The sequence below is a fragment of the Ctenopharyngodon idella genome, chromosome 18, assembly GCF_019924925.1.
Source record: "Ctenopharyngodon idella isolate HZGC_01 chromosome 18, HZGC01, whole genome shotgun sequence".
Lineage (NCBI taxonomy): Eukaryota > Metazoa > Chordata > Actinopteri > Cypriniformes > Xenocyprididae > Ctenopharyngodon > Ctenopharyngodon idella.
The window spans coordinates 7,472,408-7,498,347 of NC_067237.1; the positions used below are offsets into that span (position 1 = coordinate 7,472,408).

A 25,940-nucleotide genomic window follows, 5' to 3' on the forward strand; every position below is an offset into this window, starting at 1 on the left:
TTAAAAGCGTTTAATGTGAGTTTGAGTATCATTCTGTGTTCCCAGCTTTTTAGCTGTAATGAAAACAACACTGGCTAATTCACCTCAGATCTTGAAAATAAATAAATGGGCACAAGAGCGTTCAAACTGTCAACTCAATGCACAGAAACAAGCATATTCTATGACAAAGATTGGTTCAGTCACTCTGTATGTACTTTAAATAATGTTTAAATGGTGTAATATTTATGATTTTTACTATGTACTTGCCCACTTCATTGTGTCTGCTGTGCTCTTGCCGAGAGAGCCCGCCCACACTCTCTTCTCATTGTCGCGTCGCATCTAGTGTGGACAGTCAAATTGCTTCTCACTGGAATCTTATCGCATTGCATCTGGTTAGGACACTGTTAAGTTTTTTTTTTTTTTTTTTTGAATATTACCTTTCATGCAGTGTGTAATATAGCTGTTTGTGAATGTAAAAGGTCTGTAAATTTTTAAAGATCAAAGTGCATGACAAATAAAGTTATTGTCTCCTAAAAGAAAGAATCAATTCTAAACTGCCAAAACAAGTTGTCAGCAATTCCAGTCTCACTTCCTGTTACATACCTGTGTGGGCTTTCACACCAGGTAGTTATAAGAACTCAGTTAACTAGCCACCAAGGAACTAAATGTACCCCTAGTACAATTTTTCCTGGTTGCATTTGCACTGCCAGTAAGATCTTAGAACAGCCGACACCAATGTCATTTTAGCGCGGCATTCAACAGCGTCAACAACTCCATAGCGTAAAGGTTGAGAAGTGCCTAGACTTTGCTGTCGGTCCGTCTATCGCTGTTTTCCATGTTCATGGAATTAGTTCATGGAGTTTTTATAAATAGTGGGTGCCAGAGTTTCATACGGCATGCATTCAGCCAATCAACATACACTTTCATCACGGGTAGTTCCTATTGTGCTGGGTTAGATCCTACTCTATAGTAGGAGCTAATTTAGTCCCCTTAAAAGGGGTTCCTGTAATCAAAATCGTTCCCAGTTCCTGCAGTGTGCCAAAAAGCAGGTACTTCCACCAATAGTTATGGGAACTATGAAAACGTTTCTCTGACGTGAAAGCCTCTAATGTAACAAATTTGCATAATGTCCGTCTATGGTCTTCATTGGCTGCCTGTGAACAATGTCTACTTTGACCCACCCTCAAACACTGTAGTTGTAGCTAAGGCCTGGAAGAGTTTGGTTTGTGTTGGCGACATGTTGAGAAGATGCTGTTTTCAACGCTGCTAATCCACCTTGCATGTAAATCCAAAGGATATTCGAGCGGTCGCTCTGGAATTGAAACGGCAAAACTGACGCCATCGTTATTGTTCATATCACTGTGTATCAAGTGCTGAGGAAGCCTCTGGAGCTGAAATTCAGATATGGTAATGGGCATATAGTTTCCGACACAGGCTGTAAATTTTAGAATAGTCACAACAGACTGGGCTGTCTGACCAATCAGAGCAGAGTAGGCTCTTGGATATGGTCTTTTCTTTTTTACAGTCTACACTTCTTAACGAGCCATTTTCAGACTCTTTGAGAAATGTGTTGATGTGCAATGTATATTATGAGAAAATTAAAGTGTTTTTTGACCTTGGATGCACGTAAACCTTTTGTAGGAGACTTCCAAAACAAAATTAGGAACCTTTAAAATGGCATATTAGGGGCACTTTAAAAACTTAAACTGTAAAACTTAAAAATTTGCAAATGATACATTTCGGAACAATACAGTACTGGCCCGATCAGGGACAGTGACTATTCCGTCAACTGTCCCGAGCATCTTTTACAATTTCCTTATTGTCAAGCCCTGGAATTTTCATTTGAACAGTTCCTTCAAGAACAGTCTCTGTTTGTGCATGTATGTCATGTGTGGGAATGTGATACACGGTTAGTTTGAAGTATCTAGAACCTGCTTTCTCTCCTGAGCAGCGGAATGTTGAGCACTTCCTTTCTTTGTCTGCCCCCATTGTTGGTACTTGCTGGGCTTGTTTCGATCAGACAGACTTCTCCTCCTACCTCACACATTTCTAACCACACTTGTGTCTTTGTTCATTATGTCTCGGTCTTCCCCCTCTGTTTGTCATCCTTTTCCTAGTATCCATCTCCTGTTTTCTGTTTCACTTTCTTGCAGATTTGAAAAGCAGTTTTATTGGTATGAAAGGGTGAATGTTTTTAATGTCATCTCTCTCTTTCTTTCTTTCTTTCTTTCTTTCTTTCGTATGCACAGTGAGTCAAGTATCTGTCAGGCACGGGCCACTGTGATGATCTATGATGATGCCAATAAGAAGTGGGTCCCGGCAGGCACGGGCCTCCAGGCTTTCAGCAGGGTCCAAATCTACCACAACCCAAGCAATAACGCCTTCAGAGTGGTGGGACGCAAGATGCAGACCGACCAGCAGGTAAACAAACTACAGTCAGACAGATGTAGCTTGTGGTTGCAAACAAACAAACCATTTTTCATTGAAGGTAATACTGCAGGGAGTTGACACATTCAGGGTAGCTGGAAATAAAATCATTCCGAACTTGGCCTCGAGCTCACACTTTAAAATAGTTTGCAAGAACTGATTTCAAGAATTTTTCTTTCACAGTTAAAGACCAGCAGCACGTACTGCAGTCTAATACTGTGTTGTTAAAGGGATAGTTCACCCAAAAATTATTCATTTTCTGACATGTTGTTCCAAACCCATATTTTTTTTTCTTTCCAGAACACAAAAAGAGAAATTTACCATGAGGTCTATTCTGTGTGTACACTGGGATGTTGAGCATCAAAGATGAGCAAAAAAAAAAAAAAAGATAAAAATTAGGACTGTCAAAATTAACACACATTTATACAAAATAACATATGTATAATTATACACGATAACGCATATAACGCATTAACGCAAATTCATTTTAACAGCACTAATTTGATTAACGCGCAATTAATGCAGCGTGTATTTTCTGTTTGACCCGTGGCCTAGCCCGTAGTTAGAGAAACACATGGAAAGTGCAGCCACACCGCTTTCTCCTTCTTTCCAAAGCCCTTGCACTCCCGTGGCATCTGTCGTTGCTATGCAACCATGAACTGCGCTCTCCACAATGACGAGAAAGTTTCAGCAAAGCATAACCCCTTATTTACCCCTTATTTATACTTCACGCGTCTGTGGTGTGTTACGGCTCCGACGTGACCACCGGAGTCGATTGCGGCCACGCTAGTCAATGCTTGCGTTTACACCAGCTGCGCCGTGGCATGTTTCAGAAGCGGCTCGCCACGCCGCTTCGCTAAAGATAGGGACGTCTGTCGTTGCTATGCAACCATGAACTGCGCTCTCCGCAACGATGAGGAAGTTTCAGCAAAGGATAACCCCAAATGATTTCTAGCCCTTGCTACTCTAGCTCTACTACTAGATATATTTAGAGAGATGAGAAATAAAAACCCACCCTGTACAGCTATGATCAGCTGTTTGGCTGAGCTTTCAGTGGTGTTATGGAAAAAATGTGAAGATTACAGATAAAAATGTGTGATTAAGTTGCGATTAATCATGAGTTAACTCATGACAATCATGTGATTAATCGCGATTAAATATTTTAATCGATTGACAGCCCTAATAAAAATACAACAAAGGTGCGCTGTAAAGGAATTCATTTGCAAATACAAGTGACCCCATCAAAACATTTAGCTGATTTAAAGTACCCTATTATGCTTTTTCGAATATTACCTGTCATGTAGTGTGTAACATAGCTGTTTGTGAATGTAAAAGGTCAAAGTTTTAAAGATCAAAGCGCACAATAAATAAAGTTAGTCTCCTAAAAGAGAGAATCAATTCCAAACTGTCGAAACAAGTTGTCAGCAATTCCAGATTCACTTCCTGTTACATACTTGCATAACAATGTAACAGATTTGCATAATGCCAGCCTATGGTCTTCATTGGCTGCCTGTAAACAACTTCTACTTACTTGTTGTTTGTTTGTGTTGTCGACATATTGAGAAGATGCTGTTTTCTCCTCTGCAAAGGCAAATCCACTTTGCATGCACTTCAAAAGTATGGCGACTCGCATTGGAATTGATTTGGTAAAACCGACACCATTGTTACTGTTCGTATCAAGTATGTATTAAGTGCTGAGGAAAAGCAGAAATTCAGATATGGTAATGGGCGTTTCATTTCCAACACACACTGTAAGCGATAGACTAATCACAACAGAATGGCCGTCTAGACCAATCATAACCGACCGGGCCATCTGACCAATCGGAGCAGAGTAGGCTCTCGGAAAGGAGGGGTTTAGAGGGACTGAATCTTTGAACAAACTGTTTTCAGACTCTTTGAAAAAATGAATTGATGTGCCATGTATTTTATGAGAAAATAAAAGTGTTTTTTGACCTTGGATGCATGTAAACCTGTTGTAGGAGACCTCCAGAACAAAATTAGGAACCTTTAAAATACTATAATAGGGGCACTTTAATTCCACCAGAAGTGCAAATTACAACTCACTGTTTACACCGTTACTGTTTAATTTCCTGTTTTTCTTTACGTTCTATCCAAGTCACTGTGCAGAAAATGGGATAAAAGTAATAATAGATTTTTAGTAATAAAAAAGTAGTTATGTATGTGTGTGTGTGTGTGTATATATATGTGTTTGTGTATATATATATATATATATATATATATATATATACTGTTCAAAAGCATTGTGAATAGCTTTTTTTAAAAGAAAATAATACTATTATTAACGTTTTGCATCATAATATTTCAGAAAATGACTATTTTTACTGTATTTTTCATTAAATAAATTCAGCCTTAGCAAGCATTTGCCTTATAATGTTTTTATGTTGTCATATAATTTTCAGTGAATACTGACTTAAAACATTCATTTGTTGACTTCAAAAGAATTTGAATATAATGCACAAATAATGTGTTTTTTGTCATTATTGAAGCTCAACATCCTCAGCATCCATCCAGTTTCATCATATAGAAAAGAGCAGCCTACTAAACGTCTGTTACCTGATGACCTAAATTAAATTTTTGGGTGAAATATTCCTCTAACTGACAGAATGGAAATCATTTCTGTTTCTGAGTTTTACAGTCCATCCATTACCTGTATTCCTTCTATCTTGAGGTCTCTCTTTCCCTCCCAGCACTGTCGCCCTCTATACGCACAGACACAAATGTTCCCCAGAGATGACTACTAAAGTAGATGTTGTTTCCTGTAAGATAGCCAAACCATTTCCTGTGCCAGTTAGGCCCTCCTCCCCCATTCCCATGACTCTACTTTCCACACTCCATCTGTCTGATTCCCCAAACTAATTTCTCTTTCTCTGAATGACTCAGTAACTTTTGTCTCTTTTTGTCTATGTTTCTCAGTAGTGTCTGCTTTTCAGTTGGTTTATATGTATTTTGATGACGGTGCTTTTGTGTGGCTGGCATTTTGAGCTTTTTTGGACATTTTCTTCTTTTCTTCTCTCTCTTCCCTTTCTCTCTGCCGCTCTGCTTTGTGGAATTCATGATTGTAATACAAACAGAGAAACGAGGTGTCAGCACATTCACTGAAGGCGATCACACACTCTCACTCTCACTCTCACACACACACACACACACACTCACATGTTGGGTTTCCATGTTTTATGGGGACTTTTAATAGATGTAATGCTTTTTGTACTATACAAACTGTATTTTTAATCACCTAAACACAACTCTCACAGAAAACTTTCTGCATTATTACATTTTCAAAAAAACATAATTTAGTTTGATTTAAAAGCTGTTTTCTTCATGGGGACCAAAAATGTCCCCACAAGGTCAAATATTTTTGGTATTCCTATTCTTGTGGGGACATTTGGTCCCCATAAAATAGGGAATCCCTGAACCACACGCACACTCACACACACTCATGTGCTCTGCAGTGGTAGAGCCCCCTCCTGGACAGTTTGGTAAACAAGCATATATTCTTGCTGGAATATACAAATAAGTTTACAAATCTGTCACTTTAGGGTTAAAGTACTTTGAGGGTGGGTGTGAGCAAATCTTTTGGTGCGTTTAAATATATGTTAATCTAAGTCTTTAAAAGCATGTGCCAAGTTCTTGGACATGTAATCTTTGTATTTATGCTGTATTCATTCTAGGATTCATTAAAAAAATGTTTAAAAAATCACAGTATTTGCTGAGATAAAAGCACCCAAATGTAGATTTTTTTTTTTTTAAGACAAATTATTTATGGTGGCAGATGAGTGAATTCTTTAATAGAAAAGTGAATTCAGACTCAAAATTATTTCAATTGAAAATTGAAAACATTTTCATCATAAAAGGAATGTGTATTTAAGTAATAGTCTATGAATTGCATTTAAAAAATAAATAAATAATTGAAAATTAAAGCAAAACTTCTTGAATAAACTACAGCAAAAAAGAGAAACTGTTTATATTGTGTGTATGTATGGCTTAATTTACATTTAGACATTTGTGTCTTTTCTTGTACAGGTTGTGATAAACTGTCCAATTATAAAGGGATTAAAATATAATCAGGCCACGCCAAACTTTCATCAGTGGCGGGACGCTCGGCAGGTGTGGGGACTGAATTTTGGCAGCAAGGAAGATGCAGCGCTGTTCGCCAATGGCATGTTGCACGCGCTCGAGATCCTCAACTCCATCCCTGATGGAGGTAACGTATACACACATTTACAGCCGTATTGACAGGGCGTATCTGTTAATCTATAATGAATAAAATCAACGGAACCTTTGATAACTGCATTGTCATTAGGTTACTCCACACGACCAGTGTCCAATGGACCATCCCCAGAAGAGCTGGAACAACAGAGAAGGTAAACTTATTTGTTGTTGTGTGCCTAACAAAGAATTTGACTTTTTTTATTTGACTATTTTATTTTACCAGTAATTTTGTTTTGTTCACTATTTGCTTGGTCAATCTTTGACCTCATTTACAGACACACACACACACACACACACACACACACACACACACTGAAGGGATTTACTGGTATTAACGAGTATTTAGCTTTCCATGAGCCCCTGAAGTGATGGGGCTAAAGTCCGGGTCAGGCCTTCTGACACTTAAATCCTCTTCTTACTTTCCTTTTTCCCTGCAGGACTACAGGGTAGAAAAATTAAACATTTGTCTCTTTTCAAACTTAAAATCTTTTTATTATTATTATTATTTTTATTTGAATATTTGGCCTTTTGGCAAATTTTATTGGTAATAAAGTAGATGATGAGGAGAAGAGCATAGAGAAGAACTGGCCCCCCAACTTAGTCTGGTTTCTCCCAAGGTTTTTTTTCTCCATTTCCGTCACCGATTGAGTTTGGGTTCCTTTCCACTGTCGCCTTTTGGCTTGCTTAGTTGGGGACACTTAATATTCAGAAATATTATTTACTGAATGCACTGATACTATTAGATGAGAACTGAACTGAGCTGGATGATGACATCGGCTTTATAGCTGAACTGAATTCATTCCATAATTGATGAACTTTACACAGTTATTGAACAAAACTGAATCCAACTAATTTCAAGTACTGATTTCATGTAATGACTGTTTACTATTGTCGTTTAGAGCTGCTTTACAGCAGAATTGAATTCTGTTTGCATCATTGAATCATTATTCGTTTACCACTGTAAACCTGCTTTGAAACGATCTGTATTGTATAAAGTGCTTTATAAATAAAGGTGACATAGGATTGGGTAATTCGAACTTGCATTGCCCACATGAGCAGCACAGCTCAACTAATTATCTTTGTTAACCGTTATGTCACAGCTCTGATTTAAATCCTGCTCAATTTAAATTGTTAATGGACAACTACTGCACAGCTATGTTAGGTTACTCTGCCATTGTTTAATTGGTTAAAAGATTTCTGCTGGCGAAATATAGCTGCCTAAAAGTGTGGTTACATTTACTGTTGTTCTGTGAATTGTTGCTGGCAAAGTCCAGTCAATTCAATAGAAATCCATGCGATTGAGAATTTTGCGTGAGGGCAGAAGATTTCCCCATGCAGATTTCGCAAATGCGGTCAAGTTGGTCATGCAAATTTGCCGTGTTGACCAACAGAAAGCTGCTTGGTTTGACAGTGACTTCTGTGTGAGTGCTACACTATTGATAATAGACAATGGATGCAAAATTTTGTAAACAATTGGTTTAAAGTAACTACAAGTGCTGCACCACTACTGGCAAGAAATAAATTATTAATACAATTTCAGTCTATTGAATATGAATGCATTTATGACCAGTTTATTACCATTAAAGGCACAATAAGTAAGATTTAAAATATCCAAAAACAACTAGAACAATGTTAAATATTTTGTTGACTTGTGTACTTACAATATCCCAAATGTTTCCAAGAATGTTTAAATCCAGAGAAATAAGCAATTTTAGCCAGGACACGGAGCGTGTCCACGCATCGCCTATCAATGACATCATACCCGCGTTACCCTCAATTTCCAGTTTTATTTTGTAGAAACCATGAAAACACCAAAGACGCTTTAATATATTATGTTTTATTAGACAGGTCAGCAATTGTTTGGATACATTCATCGACAGAGATCTAATCATTGTTATATAGCTCAACACAGTAAGTCTTTTTGTTTAAATCTTGTTTTCTTGATTTACAGCGAGTACCATGTACAACAAGTGTCTCTCAGTAGCCGCCAAGGGAACGCACAGAGTAGCACTATAACAACTTTTAACACACAAATGTATCTAATATGATAAAACAGCGCTGCGTTACTCCACATACGCATGACCGCAAGTAGCGGAAACACTCGTCTGCGGTATAATAAAAGCTCCACTGCTTTCGTTCTGTGTGTCGCGCTCGTCTCTCATTAGCAATCGCTTCAGCGGCCTTGTTCCGCTCTAACAGCTTTCAGCCACACCCTGCTTCATACTACAGTAATGTTAATAAGCTGCAAAAAATTACATAGTGTGCCTTTACATTTTTTTTATAGAAAAATTGCGGCATACAGCAGCATTGAACAATGTGTTAATTTTGCCAGTAAAAAAAGACATAAATTAACTCTATTGGACATTTGTGGCAGAAATATTTGTCAAATATTAAAGCTGTTTTATAGTGGTAATAGTAGTGTTTAAATGAACATTCAAGTGTCCCTGGCAGCAGTGGAAAGCTGAATTTTCCAAATCTCTGGGAATGAGACTGTAATTCCAGAACATGCTACACTCATCTCTCTTTGTCTGTCTGTTGTTATGGTTACCTTGATAAAGACTTTACATGGAGCCTGTTGACTCATGTCTTGACTTGACTGAAATGTTTTGAATGGCTCTCAGTGAGGCTTGACTTAACACGAAACTTGACATTGCAGTCTTGTAAGTGCCACATTAAGTATGTACATTGCTTACGTGTGTATGTTTGTATGCATTTTGCGTGTTTAAAGTCATGTTTTATATATACTGGCCCATTTAAGATGTCTCGGAAAGATTCAAAATATGTAAACCCACCAAATAATTGCTCAACTACTCACCTCAGTGACTTCAGTCAAGAGCTTGTCCTGTTTGTGAACTCAATCTATTGGCAACAGTGTGAAATGAAAATCTATTTTCACCCTATGAATTTTCTAAGTTCAGGTTATAGGTTATTCGTGTGTTTCATTTAAAAAAAAAAAATAGTACATTTGAATCAAAATGTCATAACTGGATCTTCTGGTGAAAAATGATAGAATTCTGTCTGGTGAGTTATGCAGGATTTCGCCAATCATTTAGTCCACTTAAATGATTAAAGCAAGCTCTTGTTCATCTGCCTCCTCTTTTCAGTGCGATCACACATCTCAGCAAAAAATCAACAGCCGATGCATAGAACCAAGTCCCCACCCTATATTTTTTCTTTTTCGATAATCCGCTACATTTGGATGTACGTAATATAGACGATCTATCGCTATTTCCGTTTCGATGTGACTTTCATTTGGAGACAAAAGGCATTCCTTGCTAGTTTTTGTACTTATACTGAATATGCATTTTTAAAATGTTTTTATGCCTTTTTGTTTAAGCCTGAATAATACCTAAATAGCCAAGCACCAAAATAAGTTAACAAATGCCCAACCTTTTTTTTTTTTTTTTTTTTAGCTGAACCCCAAATATTCACTTGAAGTACCACCTGAAATTTTAAGTTAATATTTCAATAATATAATGACATGCAATCTGCATGTTTACGGTTCTTTGTCAGTTAATGGTCACATGACATGCAGGTGAACTACATATTTCATATTTTTCAATGTTTTATTTTTTATTTTGAATTAATTTTAATTTACATGATTTAATTATTCTCTTTTTGACTCACAAATATAACTTAAAATTGCAGTATTTGTCAAAATAATTGCAATGCCTTCTTCATGTTTTTCCCCTGCAGATTGGAACAGCAGAGGTTGGAACAGATAGAGAGGGAGAGACAGGAAAGAGAACGACTGGAAAGAGAAAGACTAGAGAGAGAAAGACAAGAAAGAGAACGGCAAGCAGCTCCAGGTCAGTAGAAAGTGTTTCACCTCAACGGATGAGACTCTGTGTATTTGCTGGATCACTGCTGTCTTCTCTAGTTCAACTGTATATTTTATGATTGAATAAAAAAATGTTTAAGCATCTAATAAACAATACACAGAACAGATTTTTAATTATTAATATAATTAACAATTATTATTTATCTGTGAGAATACTGTTGTCTCCTGTTGAATGCACAGTGGTGTAATGTCATTGTTATATCAGGTTAGAGTAGAAACCAGTAGAAATCAGTAACAGTAAAAAAAGTAGAATTTTTCATAAAAAAATATTAATTTATAATGGATAAATTATGTATAAATTATATATATAAAATATAAATTATTACAATTATATTTTTTAATTAGTAAAATATAATTATTACTTATTAATACAAATTATTTATTTTAATGATTAAAATAAAAATATATATAATTTTTGAAAAAGTATTGCATTCTTCAGAACTTATATTAAAGAACCAATAATACAAAAAATATTTTTCAAACCGATTATTTGTCTACCCCTATTTCTGAGCTAATATGTAATTATTTAAAATGTTTTTGTGTGTGTTTGTGTGTGTGTGAATCATGTGCTGTTGTTCTACTGTAGTCATTCCTCCACCACCACCTTTGGCCCCTGGAGGCCCTCCGGTTCCCCCTGGACCCCCACCTCCCCCTGGGCCCCCTCCGTCTGGACCTCCCCCACCACCTGGGCCTCCCCCCTTGGGAGGAGGAGGAGTTCCACCTCCACCTGCTCCTCCTCTGCCCCCTTCTGGAGGAGGTGGGGAAGGAGGACCGGGTGGCGGTGGTCTCGCTGCTGCTCTGGCAGCTGCCAAACTCCGTAAAGTGCCTAAGGTGAGACAATGAGTGACAGGAGAATCACAAAAAGAGAATTTTGAAATAATGTGTCACTTCCTTGTAACATTATTTACGGTTATGGTGACATCACCCGGAAATTAAATTCTTTTCAGAGGCCGAGCAAGTTATAATAACGTGCCCTTGTGAATGCACAGTTGAAAGACCAGGAGTGTGTATTAAGTAGAAAATATTGTAAAATCAATACTGTGTTGGAGAAACAGAGAATTAATCACTGGCAAATCTATAACTTAAATGGGGTAGACGGTGACAACCAATCGCATACAAAGCCAGATGTGAAATAAGAGCCTAAAAGCCCGTTCATAATAACCAAGCTTGATTACTATTGTGATAACTATAAAGTTTTAATAATTGTTGTAATTTTATGAGAATAGGAAAGTCCACCACAAGTATAACGATAATGACAAAGAGTAACGATATCGTTGGATTCACTTTCAGAATGTTTTTTTTTTTTTTTTTTTCCAGCTGATGAATGATAAAAACATTATCAGCCAATCAAAATCCACTGATCCACTGATTTAAAGCAGCAAACGACATAACTGCAGGGCACTTTTATAATAAATAGAAATGTATGGGTGCGTCAGTGTGGACATTAATTTAATTATCATTATAGTTATCGTTCTTGTGTGAATGGGCCTTAGTGTTCCTCCTGATGGAATTTTAAAAAGACAATGAAATAAGTTTCCATGTGGAAACTTGTTAAAAGTATCCAGTTTGGAAAGAAAAAAGAATAAACTTTTATGTAAAGCAAAAGAATACAGGCTAAAACATTCATTCACAAAGATGAAATTACAAATAAATGTACGTGTTATTCAGTTTGTTCAGTAGTTTAAATGTCAAGACTGATCTCCCACAATATTTTGTGCACATATTCATGCCTGACTGCGGTTATTGACTCAGTGCTTCCCCTTGCAGGATGATGCTGGTAGTGGTGGTGGTGGAGGAGGTGGCAGCAGTGCTGCGGTCAGTGTGGCGGCACCTCCTAAAGCAGACAGCAGCCGCAGCAGTGTGTCTATGCCTAGCGGAGGAGGAGGCCTGATGGGAGAGATGAGCGCAATTCTAGCACGACGGTCAGTAGAAAAACTATTAGATAAAAAGTAGTAAAAAAAAATCAAAACCATACGGTAAACGATAAATTAATTAGCAATTACGCTCGCACACCTGCAGGGAATGGATAGGTGCGTAGGAGAAAGGTCCAAAAAAGTCAAAAATCAAAACACACTATCAATGCTTACAAAAGTATCAATTTCTTTTTTTGCCGCAAATGTGTAGATCACAAACGTATCCCCCCATTAACATTGGAACGTGTCTCAGTTTTAAGGAGTTTTTCAAATTTTTTACAGCCTAATGATGATGGGATGCATGAGTAGCAGGCTGTCAGTTACCACAATAATTTCAATTTGTCCCTCAGATTAGGGTTACGTGATTAATTGAATTTACAGTTTCTAATTTTGGGCTTCCAATCATGCACGGCGCCAGAATTTTTCCTCTACCGGTGCTAAGAGGGGGCTAGACCATTATGTGGGGGTGCTAAGAAAATAATCGATATTCATGATGTCGGAGTTACTTCATAAAGAAATTGTCATTTTTTATAAAAAGAGCTATGATACACACCACATTCAACATAAATGTAGTTTTAAATTATATTTGGCCAAAGAATAGGCATATTAAAAAAATAGATATAAGCTTAAAACAAGTGACCACAAGATAACGACAAAAAACTTTTACATGCAAAGGTGAAAGACTTCAGCACTGGAGAGAGATTAAATATTCACGTCACGTCTAAAAACGTATGGAAAATGCTGTGCCACTATCTCATCTTTTCAAAAGCACTCGGGATCGAGCTTGCACTCCTGTAGTGTCTGCCGTTGCTATGAGCCATGAAGATGAAGAAGTTTCAGCAAAGGATAAATTAATTTCTATCCCTTGCATTAGCTGTACTACTAGATATATTTATGGAGATGAGAAATAAAAACCTGTCCTGTACAGCTATGATCAGCTGTTCGTCCATCTCCGCTGAGCTTTCGATGTTTTGTTACGGAAAGGCTGAAGCTGATCGGTTGGTTTTTGCCACATGACCTGCGGTGCACTTGCGGCATTCTGAAAAGTTGAGATTTTTTCATCTCGCTGTGCCTGGAAAAAACAAGCACTTCTGTTATGAGTGCTCTTGCCGTGCCTCTACATTTGAAACAACGAATTTCAGCACGCAAAAAACTCAACATGTGAACAGGCCCTAATGCAGGAAACTGCGCTCACATGACGCAGAGGTTACTGGCGTCGAAGAAAAGGGCGTCCTTCCACTGCTGATGCTCTCCCTCATGTCTTGGCTCAGGGGTTTCTCTCTCAAACCTTTCACTCTCTGACTCCTCTTTCAATTATCTTTCTTTGGCCCCCTCAGAGACAGGGTTTCCTACCTGCACTCTCGTCTTCTTTATCATCTCAACTGCTTGGGGGGCTAAACAGGGGCTATTCCTGGGGGGTCTATAGCCCCCCCAGCCTCTGTGTAGCGCCGTCACTGCTTCCAATGATTATGATAACATGATAATTGAGATAAAACTATTATTATTGTGCGGCATTCCATTCCTTTCTTTTAAAGCAGTGCACTTTCACCCCTCCTTAACACCCAAAACAGTCAAATAATGTAATGTGACTGTCATAAACCTTATTTCCAACAAAATATACTTGATGTATATCGATATTGTGAAAAAATTTATAAGATATGCAAGCTCATATTGCCCACTTCTAATCATGTTAAATAATCGCGATTACAAAATTGACCAAAATAATTTTGATTATGATTTTTGCTATAATCAAGCAGCCCTAATTCAGATTGTAAAAAAGGGCAGGAACAAAGCTGTCACACTAAAAAATTCTCTCAAATGGAAAGATATCAACCTCTGCGGCTCTACCGTTAGAGAAAACACAGCGGTCAACTTGGATCACATGTGCCTTTGATAACCAAACACAATATCGCTTTGACATCATTGAGTTGCTGTCAGAGTTGTACGATTGTGAAACGCTGTTTGTGGATACCGCAAAATGAACAAGAAATTCCATAAACTGAATCCTACCTGTCGCAAAATTGTTGCAAACTCTAAAATCGATCAATCCAAATTTAATAATTAATGGTAAATATGTTGAAGAAAAGCTGATTGGCTGTTGAGTCAAAAGCAGTTTATTCAGTCTACTGAAGCCTCTCCTCCATTAACATCCATTTCTAGGCAGTGTGCTTGCGCTTATTTATGCTTTTTTACCCCCCTTAACCTTCAAGGCTCCCCCTGACTTTGACTCCGATTACATTTATTTCTGGTTCATTAGCAGTTCTTTTAATGATGCTTCTGTGGAAGAAGTATTTAAACAAAATTGCATTTTGTATTGTATTTACCTCCCTCAGCAATCTATGACCAACTGATCAGATCATTTCACACTTGAACAATAGATAACAAATTAGGAATAAATTCAATATAATTCTTTCAGAAGGTATCTGTGTTTACAGATACATTTAATCACTTTTAACTGTTTTTTATTTTTATTGTATATATGTAAGTCTTGTATTTTTGTAATTCGGTTTATGCCATGAAGACATGGTCTGACAGTTTAAATAAAACTATACTGTTACTGAGTCACTTTTAACAGACCTTTTAGAGACGTTATAAATGCAATTCAGTAATTTGTTCAAACTACATGCAGATACATACATAAAATAAATACATAATAAAAATATTGAACATACAAAAATGTAGTAACACACAGTATTTATTTCATTCCACCAGCTCATAAGAGTCTTTTGAATCGGGCTGCACTGATTTCACACTATAGATTTAGTAGAGGTGTTGCGGCACTGCTGAGTATTGGCGGCAGAATGCATGTTTAAGAACTAAATTCATTTGGTTCTGGTATTTTATTTTTATTTAAAGGTGGAACAGATTCTAAATAAGAACTGATTTTCAGTTTCTGAATTAAATTCCAATGCATAAAGTGACTACACACACTGTAATACTAGACACATGGATTACATTTTTGTAATGTAGTCTTGTCAGTTGGTTTTGGATATTTTTGTCTTTCCTTGTTCAAACTGAAAGATGATGTTCTTGCATGATTAGAAAATAACAGCTTGGGGTGTTACTCAAATATGGCTGTTGATCGAAGGACTTTGGTAATAACCTTGACATGTATTGAGTGCTGGAGGCTTTAATAGAAGCAGTGTGAAGCACTTACATTCCTCATTAAACGAATTGCTTATTACATAAATATTTGTTATTTGAGCTGTGAAGTGTGTGTAGATGCATGACTAGGTGGATGAACTGCTTGTTCTGCATTGCTGACATAATTCCTGTAATTGGAGGTGCAGAACTCAGCTTTATAGAGTGCATTAGTGCCCATCCACTTTTTCAGCAGCGCTGGTTCCGGAGGTATTTTTTCCCATAGGGATTTTAAAAAAGTGTTTATTAAAGCATTATAAGCCATGAACCAAGCCAACCAGCTATGAGGTGAATCATAACATTACAAACTTTGATTTGAAGCAAAAAAGTTTTTCAAAATCAGATTTTTAAAAAATGTACAAGACTGTGTACTTAATGGCTATAATGAGGGGAAAGAACTACAATCCCATGAGGCATTGCGAATGACAATTTATGGTGACAAAAACAATGGAGAAATATAAAACTATTAATTTAAAGTTGTTTATTATATCTATCGAAACTATAAGTTTCTTGCAAAAATATGCATTTTTATACAAATATTTTCAGAGCGATATTTGTATATATATTAATATTTTCTATTTATTAGGGTAAATTGACAAATGCCCCCTTGAAGGGTTAATTCACCCAAAAATGAAAACCATGTCATCATTTACTCACCTTTATGTTGTTACAAATGTTCCTAAATATAATCCATATGAATCAAATGGTTTAATCTAAATCTTCTAAAGAGACACAATCACTTTATGTGACAGATTTAATTTGGGCTTTTATACATTAAAGGATTAGTCCACTTTTAAATTAAAATTTCCTGATAATTTACTCACCCCCATGTCATCTAAGATGTCCATGTCCTCCTTTCTTCAGTCGAAAAGAAATGAAGGTTTTTGAGGAAAACATTCGAGGATTATTCTCCTTATAGTGGACTTCAGTGGTCTCCAAACGGTTGAAGGTAAAAATGACAGTTTCAGTGCAGTTTCAAAGGGCTTTAAACGATACCAGACGAGGAATAAGGGTCTTATCTAGAGAAATGATCAGTCATTTTCTAAAAAAAAAATTAAATGTATATACTTTATATAAACAAATGATCGCCTTCAAGTGGCTCCGCCAAAACTGCACCTCTGTATTCTTCAAAAAGCTTACGCTGTATGTCCTACGCCTTCCCTATTCTACTTACGGAAAAAACGGAACTGGCGCCACGTTCGTTCCGTAAGTTGAATAGAGAAGGTGTAGGACATTCAGCGTAAGCTTTTTGAAGAATACGGAAGTGCGCTTTTGAAGCTCCACTGAAACTGTAATTTTTACCTTTAACCGTTTGGAGACCATTGAAGTCCACTATATGGAGAAAAATCCTTGAGTGTTTTCCTCAGAAACCTTCATTTCTTTTTGACTGAAGAAAGAAATACATAAACATCTTATATGAAATGGGGGTGAGTAAATTATCCTGAAATTTTAATTGGAAAGTGAACTAATCCTTTAATCCACAGAAATCTCTCAGGTTTCATTAAAACTATCTTCATTTGTCTTTCCATGATGAATGAATCCTTGGTTTGGTATGACACGAGTGCGAGTAGTTAAAAGAATTTTCGTTTTTGGGTCAACTATCCATTCAAGTAAATCATCCTTGCGCCTAATTTATTACTGTGAATGCATCTTTAATTTTATTTTGCAAACTTGATACTGATGCTGTCTACAGATATTAAGTTGTAAATAACCCATTGAACTTTTGAACTGTATTGTAAATGACTGATTTAAAAAAAATAATAATAATAATTTCTTTGTTTTAATTGGTTGATGACACAGGAGAAAAGCAACCGATAAAGGGGAGAAGCCGCTTCCCAAAGCAGAACTTCCCAAAGCAGAAGAGCCCAGTAATGTAAGAGCACTATCTTTTAAGGCTCATTTTGGGTAAATGTGTCAGTTCCACAAACAAAGCATTTGCTTGATTTTCCCCCAGTTAAGCACAAACACACCGACTCTAAAGATTTCATTAGTTATGTCAGTCACAGTCCTGATTGCCTACACAAAGCTACCCTAAACCATAACCATAACCTTAGTATAGAACTGGTAGCATATCCTGATAGACAGCATGTCTGTTTGTCACGATCAGATCCATTTAAGATTTTTCTGAAAGTCTGACATTTTTGTTGCAGGAGATTGTGTTGAGTTGACCAATGAGATTGGTTGTGACATGGGGTTTGTGCTTAACTGGTTTTGGGGGAAAAATCCTGCAAAAAAAAAAGATTTCCTGTAAATCGACTTTTTAAAGTGCATGCAAAAGTCTTAAAAGATTTATAGAGCTTGTGCATAGACTTGGAATGGATGGAATATAGAGATGGAATATAGCTGCTATTACTGTAAATCTAAGTAGTAAAATTGAGTTAGACTTGAAACACTAGCACTATTATTGAATGTTAAAGAAACACTCTTTCATTCTGCTCTCTGTCTGTTTCTGTTCCTTTACCTGTTGATCTTCAGGATGATTCTGACACTCAAGGCCCAGGCGGTAAGAATACAATACATTTGTGATTGATATTTGTGACATTTAGATACTCATTGAGTCTTTTCTAATCTGTGATTTTTCATTAACAGACTTTAGAAGACCATGGGAAAAATCAGCCACCATGCCCAGGTAAACACTCATTTACAGACACATATTGAACTGTATTGAATATTGAATTGAGAACTTTTGTCTAAATCATGTAACAGCACTGAATCTCCTTTAGTCTGATGTTTGAAGAACTCCATCTGTTGAGTGAGTATGGACAATGTGACTGTCCATAGGGCCCTGTAGTTTAAAGTGAAGTGTATATATACAGTACATGTCTCAAACAGGACTAACTCGGCACCCAGAAGTGTGGATTCACCCTCTTCCTCTAGCCCACTTACCAGGTATTTTTACTACAGTATGCTCTCATGTGGTTATGGTCTAACACTGTCAGCGCCCCTGGTTCCCCTGCTTTCACACACACATTTACCTAAACATGCAATGCAATAAAGTAGTAAGCCATGCAAGTCTTTTAATCATTTTAATGCATCCTTGCTTAATAAAAGTATGAACTTCTCAAACTTTTAAGTGATACTCTATATATCTCCTGTATTAATGGGAATATACCAAAATTGCAGACCTCTATTCATTTTACAACTGGTTATTTCTACAAACACCCCCCCCCCCCCCCCCCCCCCCCACACACACACACACACACACATTCACTAACACAGTGTTGGTTCAGGGAGACTGGACTTGACGCATCATGAGACTGGAGTGGATCTGAGTTTCTGATCTTCTGATCATCTTTGCTGGTTTTGCCATCTTTAAACGCGTCAGCTTTGGGAAACTCTTTGGCTTTCTGTAGTGCCTGTAGATCTGTGCAACACTGTCACTGTATTATATCCTTTTTTTTAACAGCATTACATGGTTTATTTAAGGGTACTTACATTTTTTTTTTTTTCAGGCTTGGGTTTATTGCTTTGATTCTGCTGCTATTCTCTTATTGTCCATAGGGGGCTCTGTGTTACTGACTTTATTACTTCTGTTTCCAGCAGATCTTTGTAAGAGCCCATATTAAAGCTCTCTCCACATCCATGACTTAAATTCTAAAACCACGACATTACTTTTGCTGTGTTCAAATTCACATATTAACCTTCCTAAACAGTATGTAAGATTAGAAATCAACACCCCAAAATCGTATGTTTAAAATATCAAGTCAAATGTGCACAGACTATCACTTTTGTGTGTGTCCCTGCTTTATTTCCAGCTAATATTGCCCAAAACCAACATGGGAAGAGAAGTTGATTATTCTCTTTCGACTTTTTCCAAAGTAAATACTGAACTCTTTTTTTTTTTTTTTGTGAACAGCAGCTTTTTGGCAGTGACGTTGTTCCAATTGAAGCCATGGAAGTGAATGAGATTTTGATGTTGGGTTTTTCCTCTGACTTCTAAAAGTCATTTTGGACTTCTTTTAAGCTGGTCTATTGCCATTTGGGGCTGTGTACAGTCCGTTGCTTTCTCCTTTCCTTTTTTCCATTTCCCTCCTCTTTTTACCTATTTCAATTTATTAATTACTTGACTCTTCCTGTCTTTTCAGGATGAAACCTGTTAACCAATCAGCAGAGCCTGAGAGTGGAGAAGGAGAGTCAGAGATGGAACGAATTAAACAGGTCAGAAACAAAGTCAATAAATGAATAGATAACTATACAGGAATGTCAAAAATACCAGTGTTTTATGGAAACTTGTTTTCACCATGGATTAAAAAATAAAAGGTAACACAATAAGGTAACATGAACTAATAATGAACTGCACTTCTACAGCATTTAATAAACTTTGTTAATGTTAATTTCAACATTTACTAATAAATTAATAAAACCAAGAGCTGTAATTGTTAACATTAGTTAACCCTTTAACCCCGAAGTGTACCGCTGGTGGTACACCACCCCCACAAAAAAAATCATAATCAAATTACTAAGCAACCGCTGACAAGAATAACACAATAGGCATCATTTTAAAGCTTAGAAACTCAGTTTTTAATGCATCCAACCATTTTTATCAACTCTTAACGAGTCAGTCTGAACTTTACAATGAATGTAGCCAATTTAATTAACTCCTAAGTAGTGCAGAGTTATTCACTGATAAATAGGAAAAAAAAAAAAAGTTTTCATAATTTATTAAATATTTTTTATAGTCATGTGTCATATGTCATTTGAAAGCTACACATAGTAGAATACAACAAGTATAAACGTTTTGGGCTTTGATTAAACGTGAGCAAGTTTTTGTACGTGAAGCCCCGCAAGACCCATATGTAAATAATATACGGATGCTGCATTTATGTCACGTTTTCGCTCATAACTTCATGAAACATGCTCCAATTGTGGAAAATCACACGTCATTTACAGCAGATTCTCATGATTAAAATCTAGTCTAAAATCAACATAATCCAATGCATCAATCACGAGATATTGATCACGGAGTGAGGAATAAAACCCCACAGGCACACAGACGCTAACTAAAATCAGATGTAGCTTTCACATAGCATTTTTTGCTTATAACTTAATGAAACATGCATAGATCATAGAAAATGGCACATCATTACTTTACAGTGGATGATCCCGATTAAAATGATTCAAAAGTCAACTTAATTCCTTGAGTCAATCACAAGATATTCCTCATGGAGTAACGATTTTAAAAATTCCCATTAGGGGGCGTCAAGGGCTAAACAAAAAGGCTACATTGGTTCCAAAATGCTGTAACTTTTGATTACTTTATGCTATCGCCACAAAAATTGAACCAGATGCAGCACACATGTAGGAGATTTACCCTCCTACCTTATTTCCTAGTTGAGTTATTACATGTCAAATAAGATGTATATAATATTATTATTATTATTATTATTATTATTTGTATTTTATCAGCAGTTTCTCAGCATGAGAAATGTCCAAATGTAATCATTAAACAACACCTAAATAAACTGCAAAATTTTAAGTTTTCTAATACATTTTTCTAAGATTTCATGCACGGATTGCTTCTAACAGTGCTGCACGAGCTCGTGGCGGCATCTGTGGGACACCAGTGGCATGTTAACAAGGGTTTAAAGTGCCAAATGAGAGTTAAAATCTGAGTTGAAACCGTGTTTCTTGCCAGTTGCCTGGTAACTTTTTAATGAATTTTAACAATCATCAAATCGCAAAGGTTGTGATGTAATTATATAAATATATAGTCTAAAGCGCTGCATGTTTCAGAGTACTGTAACAGCACTGTTTCAGTTTCGATTCACAGTAAATGCTACTCTGCAAGTGCTGTGTGTTTGAGTCGCTTATAATTTGCATTTGGGAACGCAACATGCGTCATGAGAAATATTTATAAGTCTGTAGTTGTCAACAAAGAGAAGCGTAAAGGTCTCCCTGTGTTTTTTTCCGCCAAAATAAGAGCTCAGTGTTTTAACTTTTGAAAACAAAAAACTAATACAACCATAAATGTTAGTTTAGTAGTTTTACTGTTGTTCTGTAAAATAAAATAATAATAATAATAATAATATTAACATTGTTATTAATAATAATAATAATAATAATAATAATAACAACAATTATATCAATACCTATATTATATGTTAATAATATACCTGTCTTTATTATAACATATTATATTTTTATCATGATTAAAGGAATTTCACCTTACCAGTAAAGACCAATCATTGAGGATTACTGAATAAAAACAAACATTGTAAATTGGTGGGAGTTTGTCAGCTGACTAATCTGATGGATTTTTGAGATATTGGTTAACTTGTAGACCCTCTTACTGTATTTGTAAGGAAGGGTAGATGAAATAAAGTATGTAAATGATTAAGTTTGATGTTGCTCTTGATTTTTTTTTTTCTTTTCTTCTAAAGTTTAAACAGAAGTTGTGATAGTCTTTTCTTCCCTATTTTGATGTATGTCTAAGTGAAAAAAACATAAGGTGGGAGTTGATTTTGTCTATCGGGAATTGATGGGATTGTTGGATTGTTGTGTGTTGCATGTGATCTCATGTGAGTGATGAGGGAGGAGAAGTTATTTTGATTAAAAATTATGAGGGCACATTAATTAAAAAAGAAATATGTGCACAGATAAATCATTTATAATATATACTGCAATATTCCATTTAAAAAAAAAAATGTCAATTTGATTTCGTGGTGACTTTAAACTAATAAGGTGAAGAACCTTATTATGCATCAGACAAATAAATGAAAGATTATTTGTTATTAACTGACATTAGCTATACAACATCTTATGCTAATCAGAAAATCCTATACTGACAAAATGCACCAATGCCAGGTCCCTGGAAAGAGGTTTGGTTAAGTGATATTTATGTTCCACATGGTTGAGGGAGCAGTCCGGTGGCTGTGACGTCTTCCACTGATTGTGCTGGGTAACAATGCAGGGTAAAAAAGGAGTCAGAATGCTTTTTTTAAACTTTATTTGGTAGCCAAATGCTGTCTGGCTGTTTACTTGATTAAATAACAGGAAAACTTTATCAGTTAACTATTTATTTAATTGAGAAATACTTGAAATACTTTTATACAGTTTAATTGTGTAAAACAAAACAAAAAATTATTTATTTAATTAAATATTGTCTGGTATTAGTTACTGTTAATAAATGTTTTAAAGTCACCATGAAATCAGAATTGTTTTTTAAGGAATACTGCAGCATTTATCATAAATGATTTATCTTTGCTCGTCATAATTATTTTTTTTTTTTTAATTCATTTGTAAAATTCATCATAATCTTTAATAAAAATAACTTCCCCTCCCCTCCCCTCCCCTCCCTGCAATGTCATGTCTTCTCTTCTCTGGCCCTGTTTCCACCTGGTATTAAGATGCGTTTTGGTCAATCGGGTCACAAATAGACGAGGGAGACACATATCTGTTTACACCTGGTGTTTTAATCCATCTCTTTTGTCCACTTTCAACCATCTTTCGATCTAATGAACAAAATAAGCTTGCACAATTTTACATATGAATGCTCCTGGAGACGACAGAACAACATACGGAGAGCAGCAGCTTTCGTTTCTGCTCTGATAGCTGCAAGACCACTCGAACACATTTTGGTGGAGAGTAGGCTGTCTTTTGTGGCTGCTCGAAGACATTTGACCACATGAGCGTATACACTACAAAAGCAATCCGGTCGAATGCGTTTTCGACGACCTCTAGAAGTGGTCAAAAGTGGACAAGCTCAAAACGTTTTAGACCCCATTTACACCTGTATTTAATGTCGTCCACTTGTGATCTGATTGTTCAAAATGCATCTTAGGCCCTGATTCCACCTGGTATTAAGATGTGTTTTGCTCGTTCGGAGCACAAGTGGACGAGTTACACCTGGTGTCTCTTTTTTCCACTTTGAGTAGTGGTCTCTTTTTTTTTTTCAAATCTTTAGATCTAATGGACAAAATAAGCTTGCACAATTTACATATGAACGTGCCCATGATGACGGAAAACATACGGAGAGCATCAGCTTTCATTTCTGCTCTGATAGCCGCAAGTCCGGCCGAACACAGTGAGTGCGTGTTATCAGAAATGGTGAGAACATTGTGCTTGGTATATTTTTCATTTTCAAACCAAACTTGGGTCTTCAGCGGACAAAGTTTAAATCCTGTCTGGCTAGCACGCTTTCCATAATGTTTCCGCGTTAGGTCAGTAGGCGGTCTTTAGTGGCTGTTCGAATGCATTCAACCATATGAGCGTCTACGCTGTGAAAGAAATCTGGTCAAATGTGTTTTCGATGCCCTCTGGAAGTGGTTGAAAGTGGACAAGCTCAAAATGTTTTACACCCCGTTTACACTTGTATTTAGCGTCGTCCATTTGTGATCCGATTGACCAAAACGCATCTTAATGCCAGGTGTAAACAGGGCCTCTGATGACATGTTTACCGGCGTGAGGGCGGGGCAACCTGTCACTCACATGAGATCACAGCAATAGGAAACCACAGTGGTTCAACTATTCAATTAATTCCTGATGGGCAAAATCAAGTCCCGCCCTACAATATTTCTTGTTCAAGAGGCTGTTTCACTCTGATATACGTAATTTCATGCCGACTTCAAATAAAGGAGTTTGTTCTTTAGCATCTTTAGTTTTTGCTGTGTTACTGAAATTTGTATTGACTACAGAAAGTTTTGTATTGCGACAACCTTATAACCTTAATGTTACCAAGAAGATTTTAATCAACATAAAGATATTATCATGTGAACGTGAATTTGTTTATATGTGTCCATCTGATTCTTTAGGAACTGCTAGAGGAGGTGAGAAAAGAGCTTCAGAAGGTTAAGAATGAAATCATCGGAGGTGAATACATCTTTCCCTTCCTGTCCCTGCTGTGTTTAAAATTAAGATTATTTTTTGTATTCATTTATTCCCATGTGTTCTTTCACAGCCTTTATTCAGGAGTTACAGAAACGAGGATCTACATAGTCCAACATAAATGGATGGGAAGGGATCGCTTTGTCCTGAGAACCCAGGGATACACACACACGCACACACACACACACACACACACACACACAATCACACAGGGACTTAACCCTAAATCATTACCATTCAACCCAAGATGAGCTTTGTTGTACCTTTACCTGCCATCGTTTTCTTTCACATTCATCCATTTCTTTTCTCTACACATTTAGTTTTACGTATTTAGTTTTCCACTTAATGTTTTACATACACATCGTCACCCTCGCACTTGATTCCTGTAATACACAGTGCATAAATGCTCACCGCAAAACTTGCCTAAAGTTATTGTATTCAGGGAATATATCATATCACTTATCCCAGTGACTGTAATGGCCATATACAGACCCGCAGAGCCCGCAAGTTATGATGCAGCACTAAGGAGGCAAAAACAAGACAGATCTTGGAGAAAAAACACGCTATCCACCACACGTGGCCGGACCACCATGTCAGGTTCCACTTTCAACTGGGAGATTTTCATGTCAGACCTGATTTAGCGCCTCTTTTTTGGTATAGGGAAAACTAGAACATATTTAACACATTCATTTGAGGCTCTGAGCTTCATGTTTTGTGTGTGTAGTTGCATGTTTGCGTGTATGGATGTATGGCTGCACTTGCCTCTGTTTATGGGTGCCATCTTGAATGTGGTCATCTGACCGCCACTCTCCGTTGGTGCGAAACAACTGTTCTCATAGCTTCAGCCCTCATTTGAAATGTTCCTCATTTGAAATGTTTTTAAACTTTTGTGTTGAGATATGAAATACTATGGCCATGATCATTTTTGTCTGTTGGCCATGCCAAACTGCCTTGGAAAATACATATAATTATAAATATATATATAAGGTATATATATTTGTTTTGAGGGAAAATGATAGAAAACTTGAGATAATGTTTCTATTTTAATTGAAATAATTGGTGAATGGGGACTTATTGTGATTTATAATGTTTTCTTTTCAGAGATTGTTATTTTCGGTTTTCTGTTATCTTTTTTGTTTCTTTTTTCTATAGAATATAGGCTTTTTACACTGAAATATATAAAGAAAATTGCGTAGAGACACTGGATTAGATGCCTTTATAGTCAAATACAGATGCTTCTTCTACTGCACTTGTGTCTGCCTCGTTTTTATTACCACCATATGTCCACGTATCACAAGAAAAATATTTATTTAGCCTTGCCAAAAACACATTTGACTTATTCATTAGAAGATTTTCTGGTTTCTATGTTGTTTTTTCTGTTGATTTTAAATTGTTTGTGGTGTTTCAGATACTAAAATGGATATGATAATATAGGTTAACCTAGCATGGACACATAGCATGAGAAACATTGAAGTAAAACCTGAAATCAGCTCTTAAATAGGTTTCAATGCAATAATATATTGTAGCCTATATGACACAAGTAAAACTTGCGTTAAGGAACCGTATTTGCAACACATGTATTGTCA

The 25,940-nt window shown here is 36.5% G+C and overlaps 1 protein-coding gene across 3 annotated transcripts in view; it reads left to right on the forward strand.

Annotated features, from left to right (window-relative positions):
- The window catches only part of vaspb (vasodilator stimulated phosphoprotein b), a 59,125-nt gene extending 33,522 nt beyond the window's left edge, over positions 1-25,603 (forward strand). The window contains exons 2-14 of one of the 3 annotated variants that reach the window (XM_051870132.1): positions 2,229-2,400; positions 6,448-6,628; positions 6,746-6,788; positions 10,333-10,445; positions 11,064-11,308; positions 12,245-12,399; positions 17,332-17,404; positions 18,007-18,034; positions 18,121-18,160; positions 18,364-18,420; positions 19,617-19,689; positions 24,282-24,339; positions 24,428-25,603. In XM_051870132.1, the coding sequence (XP_051726092.1) occupies positions 2,229-2,400; positions 6,448-6,628; positions 6,746-6,788; positions 10,333-10,445; positions 11,064-11,308; positions 12,245-12,399; positions 17,332-17,404; positions 18,007-18,034; positions 18,121-18,160; positions 18,364-18,420; positions 19,617-19,689; positions 24,282-24,339; positions 24,428-24,465 (1,276 nt within the window). In that variant the 3' untranslated portion in view covers positions 24,466-25,603. Of the gene's footprint in view, positions 1-2,228; positions 2,401-6,447; positions 6,629-6,727; positions 6,789-10,332; positions 10,446-11,063; positions 11,309-12,244; positions 12,400-17,331; positions 17,405-18,006; positions 18,035-18,120; positions 18,161-18,363; positions 18,421-19,616; positions 19,690-24,281; positions 24,340-24,427 lie in introns of all 3 variants that reach the window. The other 2 variants (XM_051870131.1, XM_051870133.1) reach the window with 2 other exon arrangements.
- The last annotated feature ends 337 nt before the right edge of the window (positions 25,604-25,940 follow it).